Source organism: Sabethes cyaneus, chromosome 2, assembly GCF_943734655.1.
Source record: "Sabethes cyaneus chromosome 2, idSabCyanKW18_F2, whole genome shotgun sequence".
In the NCBI taxonomy this organism is placed as follows: domain Eukaryota; kingdom Metazoa; phylum Arthropoda; class Insecta; order Diptera; family Culicidae; genus Sabethes; species Sabethes cyaneus.
Genome location: NC_071354.1, coordinates 236,101,249 through 236,121,782, shown reverse-complemented (window position 1 = coordinate 236,121,782; position 20,534 = coordinate 236,101,249). Strand labels below are relative to the sequence as shown.

The following is a 20,534-nucleotide window of genomic DNA, read 5'->3' as shown; positions in this document are numbered from 1 at the left end:
ATGTACAGCCTGTAAAATCGATTGCGAAGAAGAATTCGTTTGTATGCCAAACCTCAGTAGCACGAGGGAGGACCTGGATAAAAACTATCAAATGCAAGTTATTTCTAGAATGTAAACTAAGTATATTTAAGCTAATTAAAATATTAAATTGCAGTTTGAGCTGCTACTAAAGGTTGCTTCAAAAAGGTGGTGCATTTCGACAAAGGTAAATCCGAACAGCAGGTTTTGTTCTAGACAACCGCTGTTCTTGATGAACGGGGAGGCATTAAGAAGCTTTGAGGGAGAATTTCGCCAAGTATCGACGACGCGGGTTGAGTTGATCACGATGCAGATGTTAAGAATAACTAACGGGAAATGAGCAGTCATTAATTTTTCGTCTCCCAACAAACATTTTATTTGAAGAGCAGTTTATTCAACCATTATACAGCTAATATACAGTGAGAAAGCGCTTGATAAGCTGTTATACAACAAAAATGTTTGTTGGGTTTTTGGAAATGTATTCACTGCATTCTTCTTGCTAATCTGAAGCCAGAAAATATATTTTCATAAACAGAATTTTTGTTCCAAACAAAAAAAAAACTGCTTTTGAAATTTAGAGAATCAATAACGACTAATTTCTCCTTAATACAACTATTCCGGGCTAATGACACGCGCTAGTTCGCGCAAGTGAGAAGGGGAATCATTCGCGTAAAGGACACAGACAGAAACCTGATATGCGTAGGGACGAGGAGGGAATCCGGACCACAAACGGAGGCGAGGAGATTGACAAATGGAAGCTGTACTTTGATTAGCTTCTTAATGGCAATACCAATGGTCTCCATCTATTAGCCGATTTCGAGGAGGTCCGATGAGAAATCGAACTCCGACCGGCACTTCATTGGATGATTTTAATGATTTGGGAGGTGGAGAGACTACCGGACGAGTTGATGGAAAAGGTGATTTATCCCATTTAAAAACAGAGCGATTTGTTGGATTGCTGTAATTAACATGGTATCAACGCCGCCTGAAAGGTGCTCTCTCTAAGATCTTGTTACGTCGCCAATCCCCATTTTGTAGGATAGTGTAAAGCGGGTTTTATGGAGGCCCAGGCGACTGCGGTTCAACTTTTCACTTGGCATCATATTTTCATAGATTTTAGGGCAGCATACAATACAGTCGAGTGCGAAGAGCTATGAAAGCTAGTCACGAGAACAGTTTTGCAGTCTTCCATCTAAGTACTAATTGCGCATTCAAGCTGGAAGTCGGACCTACTTTTTCCTCCTCTGACCGGTAGTGCTTTTCTGATTTGAGTCTATAAGTTTGCTTACGGAAGATATACGGAATTTTTTTTGGCAGAGTACGACCGAAAAGCGAAGAGTGGCGCTGGTACATGAATGACGAACGGCGGGCACTGCTTGGAGAAATTTCCATCGTACATCTGGTAAAAGGTGGGCCAATATATGGTCTAGAATCTGATAGAGGTCCAACGTCTGGTTTAAGTCCAGAATCTGGTATAAAATATGGCCAAAATGTAATTAAAAATGCAGTCCAAAATCTGGTCTAAAATCTAGTTCAAATCTGTTCCAAAATTGGTTACAAATCTGGAACGAAATTTGATAAAAAAAAATGTGGTCCGCAATCTAGTTCACGTCCAAAACACGGTCCAGGTCCAGAATCAGGTACAGGGCCTGATCCGAAATCTGGTTGTTGGATTACAATCTGATCAAAAATCATCCAAAATATCATCCAAAATCTGGTGCAGCTCCGAGATCTTGTTCAGGTCCAAAATCTGATCAAAAGTGAGGCCCAAAAGGTGATTAAAAATATATTAAAAAATCTTATTCACAATTTGGTCCAAATCTGATAAAAATGTTGTCCAAAATTTGGTTTAGAATCTAAAGCAGATCCAGAATGTGATTCAGACCAGGTCTAGAATTTTGGGTCCATATCTAATCCAAAGTTTTATTTAAAAGCAAGTCAAAAATCTGATAAAAAATGTGGTTTAAAAGTAGGTCTAGAATCTAGTCTAAATCTGTTCTAAAATTTGAAACAAAACTTAATAAAAAAATGCGGTTCGCAATCTAGTCCAGGTCCGGAGTATGGTTCAAAACCTGATCCAAAATCTGGTAGATGGTTCAAAAAACTGTGGTCCAAAATCTGCTCAAGGTCCACAATCTGATTCAAAACCTGACAAAAAATGTGGTCCAAAATCTGGTCCAGAATTTAGTCCAAATCTGCTCCCAAATTTGTTACAAAATTTGGAACAAGATCTGACGCAAAATTTGGTTTAGAATTTGATGCAGGTTCAGAATCTGGTTGGTGGTTTAAAATATTATCGGAAAGAACATGGATTTAAGAAACGCGGGAATGCTAAATCTGGTCTTCGTCATGGGCGCCACAATGCCACGCTACGGCTGTGATTAGCGGGGTTAGGGCTACCCTAATATTCTAGTTTTACGACTGTGTTTGTACATTGTCAATTTCGTACAGCTGTATATACTTCTTGATCATGGAGTCTTGTGAATGGCAAAGTATGCCCGATTTCCTGTTTTTATGTTCCGTTGGATGTTCTTACTCGTGGTGTTTTCCATGGTCACTAGCTATCTCTAGTACACAAACTTTTTGACTCATTCTAGTTCGTCGTACCGATTTCCGTTCGTGGAGAGTGCCCGTTTTTGACTATAAAATTGAAGTTATCTGCGAATCTTAGCAGTTGTTTTCTCGTACCGAAAATTGCACCTCTCCTTCTAAGCCCACTCGTGGAATCGTCGAATCAATCCTTCAAGTGTAATGTTAAATAGTATCAGCATAAGGCATCATCTTGTCTCAACGCTCACCGGGTCTCGAAAGAGCTCGAAAGTGGTCCCGAGCTACACACGAAACACATCACTGCACTGCTGTGATCAGTCGCATCATCTTGTCGGGAAAACCGTGTGCGTAAGTTATCTGCCATAGCTGGCACGATCGACTGAAGAGTATGCTGCTTTGAATTTTATAAATATATAATGTTCATTGCATTCATGGCGTTTCGGCCGTATCTGCCGGTTGGTAAAAATGTGGTCCAAAATAGCGCGAGCTTCCCCACGCAGAAGCCCACGAATCTGGCGAGCTATCAGTGACAGCTCTTCGCTGTTCGAAGGGCAGACGTGCAGAAAAGCGGTACCATCATCACGAAATCCCATGCGCTCCTAGGGTTTGTGGACGACATCTCGATATCATCGGTGTTAACCGTAGAGCTGTGGAACAGGCGAATACGCTTCTTAAGGAGAGAGATGTGACGATAGGGCTTATCATAAATTATACCCCAACACCAAAAGTATATGATGGCTGGTAGAGAGCCTGATAGCTCTTCGGGTGTTGGCTTGGAACTGTGGTGAGCTTGCCTCACAGCCGTGAAAAGGAAATTTACTTTGCAGGGGTCAGGGCTGCATCTTGAATGGTCATCCTGAGCCGCGCGTATGTGCAATATTTTCATCTACATTCCATACGTGTACAATAAAATATTATTACTTGTATCGAAGGGTTATTTGTTTGGAACAATATAGGAAAATTATTTCATCCATGTTTTATCCTCCCAGTATGGATGGAATACTCCCTATTTGAATCTGAATGATTAAAGTTGGTTCCGTACGATGGTACGACCACTAAAATATTTCTATATGGTCATAAACTGAAATGATTCGGTACAAACGATGTTGGTGAAGTATATAGTTCGGTACGACCATAGATGCATGAAATGGTTCGGTACGACTATTGGTGTAAAAAATGATTCTGAATGGCACAGAATTGAGTGGTTCGTTTCAACCATAAGCAAATGAAATGCTTCGATACGATGATTTTGTTGAATCAAGTATATGGTTCGGTATGACCATTTTTAGAAAACCAACATGGAACACTTTTACATACTCGTTTACACAAAGATAAAAACCCATACTAACCTTGTGCACATTGGTCTGCTGCTCGGAGCAGTGCGAGAACAGCCGCCGCGGCATCAGTTCTACGATCACGAACGGATCGCTGAACCCGTTCGGATCCAGCGGGATGACATCCTTGGCATTCAGCACTTCGACGCACAGCGAGTCGTGATTGAAGTACGCCTTCACGGACAACACTCCCAGCCCGGTCGGTCCGACCGTGTTCAGCTGTTCCTGCAGTCTTTGCAGATAGAACAGATCGATCAACGTGTCGGTGTCGGTTTTATGATACTGTAATCGTTGAGCAACGCGCCAGTACAGATCGCTGTGCAGAATCTCCGGCGGTAGTCCTAAGCCTTCGGCATTGAAGAACTCTCCGAGCAGTTGCAACGCACCATACATTCGATCGTGGAAGTTACTCGGCTTGTCACCTTCCCCGCCAGCATCCATTTGTTTGGCGAATTCCGTCAACACGCTGTTCCAAATGAGACTCATTGCTCGGTAGAAGTTCTGCGAGAGAAGTGTCACGTTCAACGTTGCTAGATGTTGGTCTAGATATTCCAAAAGAGGCATCACTGCTTGATTCGCTGGAAGCGAATCCGGCGACCAAGCCAGATGGAACACGGCCTTCTGCAGGGGACCTTGCATGGAAGCCGTCAGCTTCGCCAGCACTCGATCGGCTTTGTTTTCCAATTGAGCAATCGTGTTATCAAGCAAATTTTCCGCATTCTCCGTGAGATGGTGCGTTTCCGGATGAAATTCAGCCAATGCTCGTCGAACGTACTCCAGGTTGTTGACGATAACGCACATATCATCGGCCGTACGTTGTGGACCCTGTTTGTCGTAGTACCCGCTTTCCGTTAAGTTTTGATGGATCAAATCCGAATAGACGTTTCCTGTGGTACAAACCAGATCGATGATCAGTGCTTCGTAGTGTGCTCCGGAGCCGTGATCCGGCCAGGAAAGGTTCTTCCAAAACTCCCGTATCTGGTAGAAGCACGATGCGGTATCGATTGACGACGTACTGTGCCGCACGATCCGTTCGCCTTCGCACAGCTGATCGACGTTGACCGCAGCCTTGATGCGCTGGATGGCTTTGGTTTTGCTAACCGAAATCCATCGCTGAACGGCCGGTTCGAACCACTCGTGGAAGTTCTGCAGTCCGAGGGGTTTTTCCGGAGGTTGCGGTGTTACCGAAAGGTGAGACTTCATGTTGTGAAACTCTTGCAGTGCGAAGTAGATCTCGAACGGGGCCGTGTCCGGTTCGCGATCGTTGTCCAAGATTGTCCAGTGATTTACGATCGTACCCGGCAGTTGGCCCGATTCGATGCGGTTGGTAACCTCCTCGGAGAGCTGTTGAATGAAGGCAGTTACTTACTGGATTATTTAGAACTAGGCGCTTGAGGATCTTACCAAAGAGTCAAACTGTTTGTAAACTATGCTGAAGTACTGAATACCGTTTGTTCTGTAATAGATCGTTATTTGATTGAAGGTACTGTATGATGGTGCGTTTATTTTACTCACGTATCGAACAGCGAATGGTAGTAGGTCACTCCAAGCTGGAGATCCGCAATCAAGATCGTGGTGTAGTGCACCAACGGATTTGGTGCACGTTGAGCTTCGCGAAGTTGTGCTTGAGACCACGTGATCGATCCTTTTCGTAAAGCGCCAACAATTTCGCCTCGAACGCCTTTGCTGAACGGACTTACCTGGCGGAAAGCTCGCATTGAACCGAGCAACCCTAAACAACGAAGAAGGAACTCCAACCGAACCAGTGACGGTGGATGTAGGGCGGGGAAAACTTCCCGATGACGTCGCATGTGGCAAAGCGAACGCTCGACAAATCCGTTCAGGGAATCCGCCAACCACTGTTCCAACTCTCGTGTCAACGGTTCGTTGTTGTAGTTGTTAACCCACAGTTTGTCCACCTCGATCAGCTGTCGATGGATAAACTTTGTGTCCAATGGCTTCTTACGATTGAGCCGGATAATCGCTACCAATCTGGAAGAAGAGGCATTAGTTATTAGTGAAAAAATATGGAACAGTCAGCTTCAGTACTTTGCCAAAGAAATTTGCAGATCGGAGAGATCACTTTGAACCGCTATTTGGTGCAGGATGGTCAGCGATGGTCCCGCCAGTTCACCGTTCCATTTCCAGGCTGGCTCGTGGGAGTGCAGTTCGTGCATCATGAAAATAGTTTGCAGTCGTTCGAACTTTTTCACCTCCAGGGTGTTGTCCTCCTCGGAGGTACCGCGATCCTCGCGAGTTGAGAGCCACAGCTTCAGTCGGATTCGTCCCTGCACCGAGCTGCGAGAGCTTCTCGCTTCCAATTTAAACCAACCTTCCAAGCCAGTTGAAGGAATATCCTGCAATAAAAAGTAAAAATCTTGCAATTTAACAAACTCTAGTGGATGGATTTCATTCAAACACTCACACAGACTGGAATATTGATACAACCCAAGAAGTCGTCCTGCGAACCTTGGCGTGCGGATTGGCATACTTGTTTGAAAAATCTACCTAAACCTCTAACTCCCCTGACCTCGTTCAGTCGTGAAACAGCATCTAGCACGCTGCTTTCGTCGTCATGGTCCCAAATGTCCAGGTGCAGAATGTCGGAGTGAATGTCATCAATGTCGCTGCAAAGTTCGAAAACACCCTCAATAGGACGGACACACATTTGAAAACTCAAAGCCAGAAGAAAATATTTACAATTTAAACTTTTCGTTCCACTTCGGACAGAGCGTGTGCGGTTTCACCGAGGTCGCTCGGATGAATTTGGCCGGAACCGGTCCGACCGAATCGCGCTGCTGGCGGCCGTCCTTGCGCTTGAAGCTCAACCGAAAGCTGTGATGTTTGCGCAGTTTGCCGTGCTCCGGCGATTCCAGACTGTCCATGCCGGTGTCGGAGAGCGTCCGCGGCGTCATCGGTGGCTGCGGTGACGGGGGCGGTGGTGTTCCCGATGGCTGTATGCCCAGCATGCAGTACGGATCGCTGAAACCTGCGAAAAGGCACGGCAAAAGGTGAGCGACGGTTCGTAACAATAATGCTGATGATTGTATAGGTACGATTCGATTAGGACGCAGGTGAAGTGAACAAAGCCAAACAGACGGGAGCAGATTTCGAACAAATCTTTGCAATTTGCATGCATGAATAATTTACTATTGTGGCAAAAACTTGTGATTCCAGGGAAGCGGAATAATCGATAGAATTGTGCTGAAAGCGGCAGTAAGCTTCCGGTTTGCGGTATTGAATTTGATTGAATTCTGCTTCCAGCTCGAGAGGTCGAGTTTTTGCGTTAAAGAGATTCTGAGTTCTAATTTTGTTACCCAATTACCGGTTTTCTATGAGGAGAAATTAGGAGATGGGAACTTTTCTGATTTCCGTTTTTTCCCTAGGACCAAGATTGTTGAAATTTTCTTCGTTTTTTTCCGCCCACAAAAACCCCAGAATCCCCCAGAGAAGGGAATATTTTTACGTGACAAACAATCCCGAAGGCATGGAAGGGCTGGTTGCGGAATAAAAAGCAGCAAAATTCTGACGTGTGAGCTCGCAGCATGGAATCGAATGGTTGTGTAATGAAATTGAATTAACGTCAAATCACATAGGTAGCACCACGGAATGATTCGTAAATCCATTTTGTGGGAAGAGCGAACGCGCTAGATTGCCGCAAAATGATTTGCACTTCTTCCGGGTGGCGAAATTTTCACGCAACCATGAAGCTGGTAAAAAGTCAAGAATTTTATTCCCACCGGCACCGAGTGAAAAATAGAACAGTCGTTCCCTCCAGTAAGTAGAACCAGCGAGACGATGGCTTTGTTTTCAAAATGAACCGTCGGCTGATTTTGTTCTATTGATTCAAGTTCTCAAAACGAACTGTCGTCCAAAACCATTCTTACGTTTCACTTATTTTTAAGTCATTTCTGGAAAAATCCTAATACTTTTGGCAGTCATCATATTAGATCATATTTAGTAGAAGGTAGAGTTTTGAAATTGAAAACCAAATATCATACACAGAGATGACCCCCTCATAGCATTTTCTATCTTTTGATTTCAACTTTGATTTTGACATTCGGTCAAGCTATTAATTCCTTTCTATCTCGTATTATGTCCAAAAATTCTATTCATGTAAGTTGGAGATATCTTTATCTGTCTGCTAATATTATCGGTTTTCTTGAATCGCTTCAAAGTGCAAACAAAACAGAGTCGTCAAACTTTTAACTGTTTTACTCGACTGATGATGTGAGGTACGGTTTCGAGTTCCATATCCATACTTCCATAAATACCTGCTCGTGGCTGTCCAATCGAGTAAAATTTTCAAAAACCAACTTGACTGAAGTAAAAGGTGACAAAATACTTCCTACGTTGCGGATCGAGCAAATGGACTATGGCTAATTTATTGAAAGTATTTTTGACAGATGCAACGTTATATACGATCACAGTAACCCGTGGAAAACGTATGTCGTACATTATTACTGCCAACAGTATTTTGATTTATTGTGAGCGAATTGCTTATTATTCGTGTTTTAGTGTCGATATTTTTCACTCTCTTTTTCTTTTTTTATGATACTCTCAATTACGCCTAATTACGCACCTTGAGTCAGTACCATACGGTAAAGGAGAGTTCAGCACAAAGAGAGGGAAGGGTATCGTTTGTCCTATGGTGCTTTACTGATTTTTTCTGGCTATCCAGAGCGCTGCTTTTTTGATCATCTCTCTTTTCCTGTCAGAGCAAATCAGTACTCTGTTGTTATACGAAGAAACTTACTTTAGTTTTATCAGCCGAGGTGGCTCTTGCCGTATGAAGAATTTCTTTACATTGTACTCGGTCTTGTGCTACTCGTCGCCAATGCGTTGCGCGTCTCGACACACGCAAGTCGGCTTCAACCTGGTCGAGCCATCTAGCATGTTGAGCTCCTCTATTCCTGGTGTCGGTGGGGTTCTTGAAGAGAACGGATCTCAATGCACAGTCGTCCCCCGGCCTACCGTAGTCTCCCAACTTTCTTCAGATCGACGATGGGAATCTCTCCAACTAGTGCCTGCAACTCGTGGTTCATACGCCTACGCCATTCTTCGCTATCCGTTTGTACTCCGCCAAAAATAGTCCGCAGCACATTTTGTTCAAATACGGCTGGTGCACGTATGTCTTCCGCAATTAAAGTTACAGTCTCAAGTTCATAGAGGACTACCGGTTTGATTAGTGTTTTGTACATCGTCAGCTTTGTGCGGCAGCTTATGCTCCTTGATCGAAACGTCTTGCGGAGGGCAAAATAGTCTCGATTTCCGGCTTGACCGCGTCAGTTTACCCGGAAAACCATACTGCCATAGCTGTTCGCGTTCAACTGTATCGTACGCTGCTCTGAAATCAACGAAACTATAATGTGTGGGCACGTTGTACTCTCGACATTTCTGGAGGATTTGACGGAGAGTAACACTTTGATCCGTAGTAGAACGGGCTCCATAAAGCAAATTCTCTTGCTATTCAGGATAGACGACGCAGTAAAATCTGGGAGAGCACCTTGTATGCGGCGTTGACCTTGTAACCGGTCGCTCTTTCTGTAGATGAGACAGACAACACCTTCCATCCATGCCTCCGGTAGTTTATCCTCCTCCCAAATCATTGAAATTATCCAGTGAAGTGCCGTTGCTAGCGGTTCTTGGCCATTTTTGTAGAACTCTGCCGGGAGCCGGTTCTTTCCGGTGGCTCTGATGTTCTTCAGCTGACCGATTTGCCGCCGGATCTCTTCGCGATCTGGAACCGGCACGCTGTTGTCGTTTGTAGGGCCGTAGCGTGACATTATGGCGCCCTTGCACAGTGGTACAAACAGCGAAATATGTGATCGTTTGATATAGTGCCGAAACGTGAAGTTTTTCGCATATAATGTCTTTAGAAGCATTTCTTGGTATAACAAGCTCCTTCTTGTGAGAGAAATCTTTGGGTGATTAATTCCCTTAAAAGTGAGATACGAAATTTATTTTCTCGTATATTCGAGATACAGGTTTAGTACTTTCTGCAAAGTTGTAGTAAATATCAATATAAACAACTTTGTCAAAGACACCATACTTGTATCTCTTCATGGAAATTGTCTATAAAGCGTTATTCATGGACAAACCCTTCAAAACAGTTTTTAAACCCTGAGTTATTCTGGTCAACTTTTACGTGTTCATAGTGTTCTATAAAGTTGTTTATCTTGCTAAAATCAACGTTTTTATAGAACATTATTATATAGTACTACTTTGTACTTAAATATTTCCCAAGGTGGCAAATGGTGGCAGATCAAACAACTCGTACTTAAAAGTACAACAAAAAGATGTGTTGCTTATTTTATTTTTTGTTTGAGTAAAGTCAATTGTTAACTGCTTGTCAATTCGTGTTTTCTAATTAAATAGACTAATCTAATTAAATAAAGTCATTCCGAGAAAATTAGGTCTTCTGTGACTGTTGTTGAAATTCGGCCATTTGGATTTCGGCCATTCGTGATTCGACCATTTGTGTTTCGGCGTTTGGTACCGGCCCATTATGAGTGGGATCTTTTGAAAAGACACCAATCGAAGGTATTGAACAAAATAGACTTAAGTTAGTTATTTGGAAGTTATTTTCTCTTATTAATTGCGTCAAATAATTTTGAATCTACATTCATTTTTGACTCGAAAATAGGCGAAAAAATTGCTGGAAACTCAACTTGTTAGAAAGAGATTGTCAACATAAACAAAATGGCGTTTATTGCATCCGAGGTACATTTTAATTGTTCGATAAACATGACTGTGAAGGATTTTGAAACAACTATAACTTTTGAGGATACAAACAGATACTGTCAATTGACACTTGATTTTAAAGGTTTTTTGTTGTACTTTTAAGTACGAGTTGTTTGGTCTGCCACCATTTGCCACCTTGGGAAATATTTAAGCTCAGAGCAGTACTATTCTTCATCAAAAATGCTCAAAATCTCCGAAACTGCAGAAAATCACTTATAATAATGTTCTACAAAAACGTTGGTTTTAGCAAGATAAACAACTTTCTAGAACACTATGAACACGTAAAAGTTAACCAGAATAAGTCAGGGTTTAAAAACTGTTTTAAAGGGGTTGTCTACGAACAACGCTTCATAGATAATTTCCATGAAGAGATACAAGTTTGGTGTCTTTGGCAAAGTTGTTTGCATTGATATTTACTACAACTTTGCCGAAAGTACTAAACCTGTATCTCGAATGGTACGAGAAAATAAATTTCTTATCTCACTTTTAAGGGAATTAATCACCCAAAAATTTCTCTCACAAGAAGGGGCTTATTATACCAAGAAATGTTCCTAAAGACACTATATGCGAAAAACTTCACGTTTTGGCGCAATATCACACGATCACGTATTTCGCTGATTGGACCACTGTGCCTTGGCGGAAACCCAATTTGGCGCCATCTCGGTTTTACAGCTGATCACTGGAATATTCGCTATGGCCGATCAAAAGATAGGCGACGGCATGTTATTCAACTCTCTCGTGACCTTGGCGTTCAGGTCGTTATCCTTTTTGACCATAACATTATTGGAGTAAATACTCCGTTTGATCTTCACTCCAATATTTACTATTAATCGCAGTTGGGGGACGTTGGGAGAGTTGGTGATCGTCGGTACAACCTTTATCTTCAGTCGGTTCATCTCCTCTAGTGATGTCTTGGTTTGATGGGCCAAGTCGGTAATTTCCGGTAGGTACTTCATACTGTATCTTGGTATCTCCTGGTTCACCGTAAACCCTGAACGAAATAACAGCGGCTTGAACAGGAACAGAAGGATACTATTCGGGAACCACGACATCGTGCTTCGCCGGAAAGATGATTTTCACCAGTAGCTTCAGCCATTCTCTGGGCGATTGTCTGCTAGTTAGACATGGCCAGCCTCGACTGACGCTTCCGCATGAAAATGTCCATTTTGATCAAGTACATAAGTCAAGTACCGTTTAGCCGGTTTCTCTGACCTCTCGGGCTGTCGGAACCAGGCTTCCGTACAGCACTTTCGCCTTTCTCGGGGAAGAAGATGTTGCGAATGTTAGATTGCTCTATCGGCGGATACGAAGTGCTTCCATGGATGCTGCATGCAAACCAACTAATAACGTGGTATGAATAAACGCTAAAATCAGTATAGTTTTTAATGCATTTGTAATTGCTAATGCTTTACTGAAATGGAGGCCTTTTTTGGCACCCCTAAGAGCTTGCGCCCTTGACGGGGGCCAGTCTGGCCAACCTCACGCTACGGTGCTGGTCGTTTGTTGGCACTCCTATAGGCTAACTTCCGTTGCGTCTCCTTCTGCTATATCGCCGTTGAGACGCTTATCGAAGTACTGCTACTACCTGCCGACCACCTCGCGCTCGTAGAATACGTTCCACGTTGATCAAAATCGCATAAAAAACATGGTAATTTAGAAATGCGCATAAAATATCGTGTAAATTTCAAAATTCGCATGAAAAGTTCGTCAATTTCAAAACTACGCGTAAAAATAGGCGCAGAGAGAGCAAGCGTGAGTGAGTGAGTGGGTGAGTGAGTGAGTAGGTGAATGAGTGAGTGGGTGAGTGAGTGGGTGAGTGAGTGAGTGGGTGAGTGAGTGAGTGGGTGAGTGGGTGAGTGGGTGAGTGAATGAGTGAGTGGGTGAGTGTTTGAGTGAGTGAGGGAGGGAGGGAGTGAGTGGGTGAGTGAGGGAGGGAGTGAGGGAGGGAGGGAGTGAGCGAGTGAGCGGGTGTGAGTAAAAGAGAGAGTAAGTAAGAGAGAGTGAGAAAAAGAATGTGAGTGCTAGAGAGCGAATGTCATGCGTAAGAGAGAGTGTGCCAGGACGATCGTTGCACTAGCTCTGTAATTGTCCTATATTTTAATAACTGGCTACGGAGTCTATCGATAAAAAAGGGTAAAGTCATCAAGACGTTTATACCCATGGTTTTACTGAGTGAGAGAAAGATACTAAGTGAGCGACAGAAACAGAGTAAATGAGAGAAAGAGAGTAATTGAGTGAGAGAGAAAGAGAGTGAGTGAGAGAAAAATAGTGAGTTAGAGAGTAAAAGAGAGAGTGTGAAATAAAAAGAGTGAGTTAGAGAGAGTGTGAGAAAGTGAGAGAGAGAGCGAGAGAGAGCAACAACAAGTTTGACTGAAAAGTTACGATAGCCTTTTTGACGTAGGACTACGTCTTTGTTTACTATACTGGGACTGGGTAGCACTTTGTGAAAACGAAAACAGAAGTGTAACGTTTGAAGGACAGATTTCAAATGCTAATAACTACTAAACTACTGAACGAAACTGAACAATTTATTGGATAGATAAAATGATCAGCAATTTTATGGAGGGGGTGAGAGAGCAATTTTAAGGAGGGCGTAAGAGGGGGGGGGGGGGGGGGGTGGCACAAGTTGAACACAAATGAATCGAATCACAAATTTCCTCAAAACTCTAGAACTAATCAAGCAAATAGAACCAAATTTGGGATGTGCGGGTTTCAGAAGGCAAGATTTTTTCACTGGTGTACTGAGACCCTTTCGCTTTCTAAGAGGGGGGGGGGGGCTCCCATACAAATCAAATACGAATTTCCTCATAACTCGAGAGCTAATCAAGTAAATGAAACCAAATTTGGCATGTAGGGGTTTCAGAAGGCAAAATTTTTTTCTATGGTGAGTTAAGGCCTTTCCCTTCTTTAAGAGGGGGGGGGGGGCTCCCATACAAATGATATACACATTTCCTCATAACTCGAGAACTAATCAAGCAAAAGGAACCAAATTTAGCATGTGGGGGTTTTAGAAGGCAAGCATGTTTTCTATGGTGTACTGAGACCCATCCGTCTTTTAACAGGGGGGGCTCCTATACAAATGAAACACAAATTTCCTCATAACTCAAGAACTATATAAGCAAATGGAACCAAAATTTGGCATGTGGGAGGTTTTGGAGGTAGGAGTTTTCTCTGGTGAATTAAGACCTTTGCCTTATTTAAGAAGGGGGGATTCCTTAAAAACGAAATACAAATTTCCTCATAACTCGAGAATCAATCAAGCAAATGGAACCAAATTTATTTTATGATGGTTTGAAGCCCCTCACCTCTGTGGTAGGAGAATAAGGACTCTCATGAAATAAAACAGAAGGCATATGTGCCATATTTTCTGCTACGTAACAAGCGGTAAGCTGTGAAAGTAAACTAGTACAACCTTTTCGGAGCAAAAGATAGTGAATCGACGCCGCTAACTTACTTGCTTGTCATGTCAAAAGAGAAGGACATTCGAATGGCACGTCATATTTGCGATGAACGTGCTTTGGCTTAATGTTATTTGTGCCCTTTTAAAGGCCACAAGCGAGTTAAAGTAAAATTATTGAAACATGTTAAGCTACGCATATCATATTTAATACAATAATCTGTGGGCTAGTAATTCATTACTATTTCAACCTTTATGATGCACACAAGTGATTTTTAAAAGAAATCTCTATGTCTCAATGCATAGTGGGGATTTTTTTTTTGGAAAAATGTCCTTTATCTCAATATCTCAAAATACCGCTAAGCTAGGATCAATCAATTTGATATCAAAAGAAAGCTAATTTTATGGGGATTCCAGTGATGTGATGCTTCTTTACGGCACGCATTTATTTCCAGCAGTTTTTGCCAAAAGAAGGGCATTTTACCCTACATTTTTAGGAGTACAGAGATATATTGTTTAATAACTCTGGAGCCCGCTGGGATAAATCCGTTTTTATTTCGCCACAAGAAAGCTAACTTTATGTAGATTTCGATGGCAGGGTATTTGATCGCGGCAAAATTGGTCATTTTTCTTTAATCTTCTCAGCTCAGGTTTATTTGCCCAAAACAGCAAGAAACAATCAAGTGCTGTGAACAAATACCAAACTGTTTGAAAGTATATACCACCAACTAGGGTAAATGCCATTTATTTTACCAAAACAACAAGAAACAACCATGTTTCCTAAACAAAAGCCATGTCAACGGATTTCTCTTGAAGAAAGCATATTTATTGTGAGAAAAGATCAATTTTATGTCGGGAAAAGTAGGGTAAAATGCCCTTCTTTTGGCAAAAACTGCTGGAATTAAATGCGTGTCGTAAACAACTATCACATAATTGAATCTTTGTTTTGACATCAAAAGATTGATTCTAGCCCAGTGCTGTTTTGAGAGATAAAGGAATTTTTTCGAAAAAATCCGTACTGTGCAATGGTTACAGGGTTGTACTTTTGAACCCCCGTCCATGTATTTTCAAAGCCACCATTGCATTCAATGAAGAATTGAATCTGAATATTTTGCTCTTCTCTTTTAAATATTCACTTAAACTATGGCACTCAGAGATTCCTATAAACATGCATATGCCAGAAATCCAGTTTACCTTAGTTTTTGATCTAATGATCTGATATAGTCCTACGTCACCCTTTCGTATAATTCTTAGGGCTGTATACCTTGTAGTTTTTTATTTTAGAATTCCTAAGCCTTTGTTTTCCTACTACGACCAAAAATTAAATTCAGAGTTTGCTGTCACTTTAGGCATGCGGACGTTAGGCATACAAGACGTTAGGCTTAATGGAGGATAAGCGTAATGGATGATATGTATAATGAACGATAGGCATAACATACAAAATTTCACTTTATTATGAATGCGCTCTCAAACCAATCATCGCACCGTCACAATGTAATGAAAACACCGGTCACATAAGCATAAAGTCATTTGGCATAATGCTAATTGGCATAACATCGTTTGACATAAAGGAATATTGGCCGAATCATACGTCACCATTTGACATAAAGGTATTTGGCATAACTAGAGTGACTATATACAGAGTGGCGCCAAGTCATCCCAAATGTATGCAATGCGGTTTATCCTAGGTTTTTCTTTCTCTTTCCTGCATACGCGTTGGATAGGTCGTCTGCTCGATTGGAATGACACTGACAGATAATTATCATTCCAATTTTGACATTGTCGCCACTCTGTATATAGTCACTCTAGGCATAACGACCAATCTTCAGCATGATTCTTTTAATATTATTTTATGACGTTTCATAGATAATTTGGTGTCAGACGGTCGCAGGCCGCGACCCGTCCTCGGAAGCGCCAGCCACTGTAGACGGGTAGTCCCTTGCAAAAATCACATGCTACTTCTAGTAGCATAGAGCCGATGTGACTCTAGCTACATCATAAATTCATCTTAATTGTACTCGATTCTGGGCTATTCGTCACCAATTTGTTGAGCGTCTCGACACAGGCGAGTCAACTGGTCGAGCCATCCAGCACGTTGGACGCTTCTATGGTGCGGTTCTTGAAGAGTACAGATTTAACTGCAGTTCACTGCATCGTGCTGTCTACTAATAATGTAATTTAAATCAGCTTTCCACGACAGTTGTCACAATTTTCGAATGCGTAGGTTATGACGATACCTACTACGCCAAGGCAGGCTTCAAACAGTTTTCTGGGCCATGTGTTTAACACGGCAACCGGAAGGGGAAAATTGGAAGAAATTTTCAAGCATATGAAATTCATTAGGAAATGGTTAGGGCTGGTGACATTTTCATTGTAATCGGAACCGTCACATTTCCGTGCTGTTTCGGCCGGAATTGGGGCAAAGACCTTCCCAACATACCAGAGCTCCGCCCAATTTAAAAATATCTGACACTCGTCAAGCGGAAACTAAAGATCGGATGTTGGAAGCGAGATGTAGTTTCAAATAAACTGGCGTTCTACGAACAAAGTGCATGAAGTGGTTGCAAATGAAAAGTCCAGCAATTCAGACTAAATAATTTAACTTTTTCAATAGAATAGATTTACATGCATTCTTGTTTGACCGTCATTTTTATTTTTAACACACTCTATGTTTGCACACAATACAAACTTGTAAAATGTATCAGTGCAAAGTATCAAAGTTGTTTCGACTAATCATTAGCATACTTGTTCGAGACCACGATAAGCATCCACTATAATATTACCGAACATTACCTTGCAAATAAATCATTTTTATCTTCCAGTAATGGTTTCCCATGGGGGCGACGACATGGTAATGACAGTCGTCTCCGATGGCAACAATTTAGAGTTGGTAATGTAAAACTCTTCGTGAAAAGTGGGTGGCCTGCGGTGCTGATTAACCCGTGTGGAACTAATTCGGCATCGGATGGCTTGATCCTCTTGCTGATAGCTGAACATGAATCGTATAGGTATAGGTACAGTATGTACATACTAATCAGGATGATGGCATAAGTTTACGGCCATGCCACAGCACAGAGTAGTGCTGTTACCGTCGGCCGGAGCTGTTACACATTTGCATGGAGCAAAAGTAATGCTAAAGCTCAGCGTTACAGATACAATGCAAACCTCGGGAGAGCGTTAATCAAAATGGAAGAGGCGAATAATCGCTACTTTCTGATATAGATTTTTGCCCTCAGCGTTCATGCGGGCAAATATTAATGTCACAAAATAAAATGTTTTTATTTTTCTGCTTTTATTTGAACTACCACGAATACTACAACCCGAAGGATAGTGCCCTTCTGGCCAATAGTATTCGGGCTAGATTGAAATGGTAACCTGAATATTATGTGGAGTTAAAAAACCATTAAATACAAATGATTCAAAACCTATTCAAAAGAGAACGAATTAGTTCCTAATATCATCCGGCAATAAATCCCAAAATGGCACTAGGATAATTGGAATTCTAAACCGGTCCAATGTTACACAGAAAAATCACCCCGCTTTATGGACATTGCAATATTGCGTAACGAAACCGTTTTCAATTCCTTTCTGATGATGGCGTGGCCTGGTAGGTACATAATAAGAATAACCCACTCTGAAGTTTCGCCTAATGGAGCCTTTTTTCTATCCTCCGTCGATGGCCACCGGCGGAAAGCAAAGGAAAGCATTACCCAGGTAATTTCGACCCAACGGGGCTTTTAACATTTGATCTGCAGGCAGGTGTTTGCCTTGCTTTTCCGAGAATTGCGCTCTACTGAAAAGCAACTACATTGTATGTACATTGTACATTGTATCGTTCGCAGAAGCTCGTGGTTCGTTATTTTATATCGCAAACATTCCGGTGGCGATGTTGAATATTTCCAGATATATGTGTTATTGATCGAGCTCATATTTCTATGAGAGCCAAGCATTCAATTCCAATTATTATTGGCAGGTCCAATGAAAAATGCCATTCCACGAGAACAGATTCAGTTTCGAACAATGGCATGTAGGTACCTACAGCTTTTGAATGAAAAGGGTCTTTCACAGCTTATTTTGGTTTCAGAATCCAGAACAGAACCGGGGTTATCGTGGTGTAGAGTTTTAGGGAAAATGCCTCCCCGCAATGATGGTTACTAGTCCCCAGCGTAAAATATGCAATCTGATCGGGAAATTGGGAAACACAAATGATACTAAAATTTGATGGACACTGAGGGGTCGTATATGGCTAATTATTTTGAAAGTACTCGATAAACCTGCATGCGAGAACATTACTAGGCAGGACAAACCTGAAACCAATTTAGCTTCGACGTTGCTTGAAGAGAGTTTCCCATCGAGCCGGGGTAATTGGAAAGGTTCATTAAAAATGTAGTGCGCGTACATATTATTCCCTCCGACGACCAGATCCGGTTTATCCCCAACAATAACCGTTATTTAAATCTGGCTTCAGTGCCAGACGTTTTCACGTCTGCTGAAGGATATCGTAAAGATAAACATACAACAAGCCTGTACGGTTTTGTATGATTGCCTACTCCGCTGGTATGCAGCTGGAAAGAATATAATCCCACCATTTTCTTCGTTAGTCCTGCTGCTGGCCGGGATATTTCCACCCAGCTGAAAGAAAGCAGATCCGTAGCCGCACAATAATCATCCTCATCATTGCCATCGTCGTCGTTGTTGTTCTACCATATACATACAGCTAACCATCGAGAAAATTCGAGGCATTTTTACAACTACACGTTCACCAGCGCTTATTTCCTTCTACGAAAGAGCGGAAAACAATGCACAATCTAAATAGATGTTAAACTAACATACCCCGTCTGGTACTGAGAAATCTAAAACAATAGACCGAAACTCCTAAATAGAGGTCGCAAATTTCCTGCATTATTGTCAGAATAATTATTTCCTCCTTTTTTCCCGAAAATTGTAACGATAACAATGGTCCATCGTTCAGCCTTTCCGTAATCATTATTATGCCAACCTGTGGCTGTAATACATTATTCCCGCTGGCACTCCCACCTGTAATTAAGTGCAAACCGGGGGCACACTCATCGGTTCGGGCTCTCCCCTGCAAACTGACCCGACCGCCGAACAACATCAAAGTGGAATAATAATGTTTACAATTTACAATTAAATTTCACAGTGCGACCGCAGCGAAACATCAATTGCAAACTTTTGCTTCGGTGAGTGCACTTTTGGGGATCAGCATAACACCGTACCACCCCACCATCATCGCATCACCGACTGGGTAGTCGGTCCGGGCAGTCCGTGTGGCTAACGATTGGCTTTGTTTCGTACGTTTCCCTCTGTGAACATTTCAACCTGCTTAGATTGTGCCCACGGGAGGGAGTAAAGGATTTAAATTTACAGCCCAATTGCTACGTTCATTTATTCGAGACTTCGAGAGCGTGCTGAAGTTCGAGTTTCCGTTTCAAGTAACTCGACGCATCCGTTCGCTGGATGGTCGGTGGGGAAGGTCTTTTCTGAGTAATAATTGTTTAGTTTTCGGTTGGTTTACTAAAGATGGGATGCATTCGAAGCTAAACAAAGCGGTGGGGGTACAAAAAGCTGGAACAAAAAGAAAGATAATTTACGACTAAATGGTTGGGTTGGGAATTTAATTCGAGGAAGATTCATTCTATGTCGATTAAATTGAGCATAAATTAATTTTTCGACCTTGTTGGTTGTTTCAACCAACTGAGTTGTGACTCGGTAACTCACGACTACCTGTCAATATGTATTTTAGTTATTAAGCTGGACGGTATGTTGGCTGTTGTAACAAATTTTGATATGAAAATAATAACATGATTTTATAGGGTATGAAATGGGGAAGGCAACTAGGAAAAAGCGCCCAACATAGCTCTAGCCATCCCAAGCCCGTACCTAGCGCCTATACTGGAAATACTTCAATTTGTATAATTGAGTATTCAAGCTAGGAGGTGTGGCGTGTGGGGTCGTGCGGTTTTCAGTTCCTACCCTTACAAATGTGTAGTTTTAGGTAACCATTAAACCACACGACTTTATTTTCAAGTATTATATGATTTAAACTAATATTTTTGGCAAATTAATCTATTTTCAGAGGGCGAAATAAGGCGCTATATCCTTGGCCAATTGCAGCCTGGTTTCTGGTCTAAATGCCATTAGTTCATCCCTGAGGGTCCGGACTATCACTTAACCTTTATATGCAAAGATACTCCCAACGACTGTAAATAAATCATTATCTATGTATATGGGAAGCGTTTGGTACGGGAGGTCCACGCTTTCTTCCTTCCCCTTGATTTCAAGGAGTTTAATGGAATTAGGTATTTTTTCTGGTTTCACTTGATTCCTTGGCTGCGCACTTGGCCTTGCCGTTGACAAGAAAAATGATTGATTCAAGTAATCGTCATTTTCCAGAATGCCTTCCAGAATTGGCTGCGTTAGTGTAAGATTAGATTAGATTAGATTAGAAAATAATAACTTGATTTTATACG

At 42.0% G+C, this 20,534-nt stretch overlaps 1 protein-coding gene across 1 annotated transcript in view; it reads right to left on the bottom strand.

Moving 5' to 3' along the window:
- LOC128737042 (BAI1-associated protein 3) overlaps positions 1-20,534 on the bottom strand; it is a 216,613-nt gene that overhangs the window by 11,453 nt on the left and 184,626 nt on the right. The window contains exons 7-12 of the mRNA XM_053831589.1: positions 6,603-6,891; positions 6,328-6,529; positions 5,952-6,259; positions 5,418-5,894; positions 5,307-5,358; positions 3,918-5,246 (exon numbers count right to left, since the gene is read on the bottom strand). Of these exons, the coding sequence (XP_053687564.1) occupies positions 3,918-5,246; positions 5,307-5,358; positions 5,418-5,894; positions 5,952-6,259; positions 6,328-6,529; positions 6,603-6,891 (2,657 nt within the window). The remainder of the gene's footprint in view (positions 1-3,917; positions 5,247-5,306; positions 5,359-5,417; positions 5,895-5,951; positions 6,260-6,327; positions 6,530-6,602; positions 6,892-20,534) is intronic.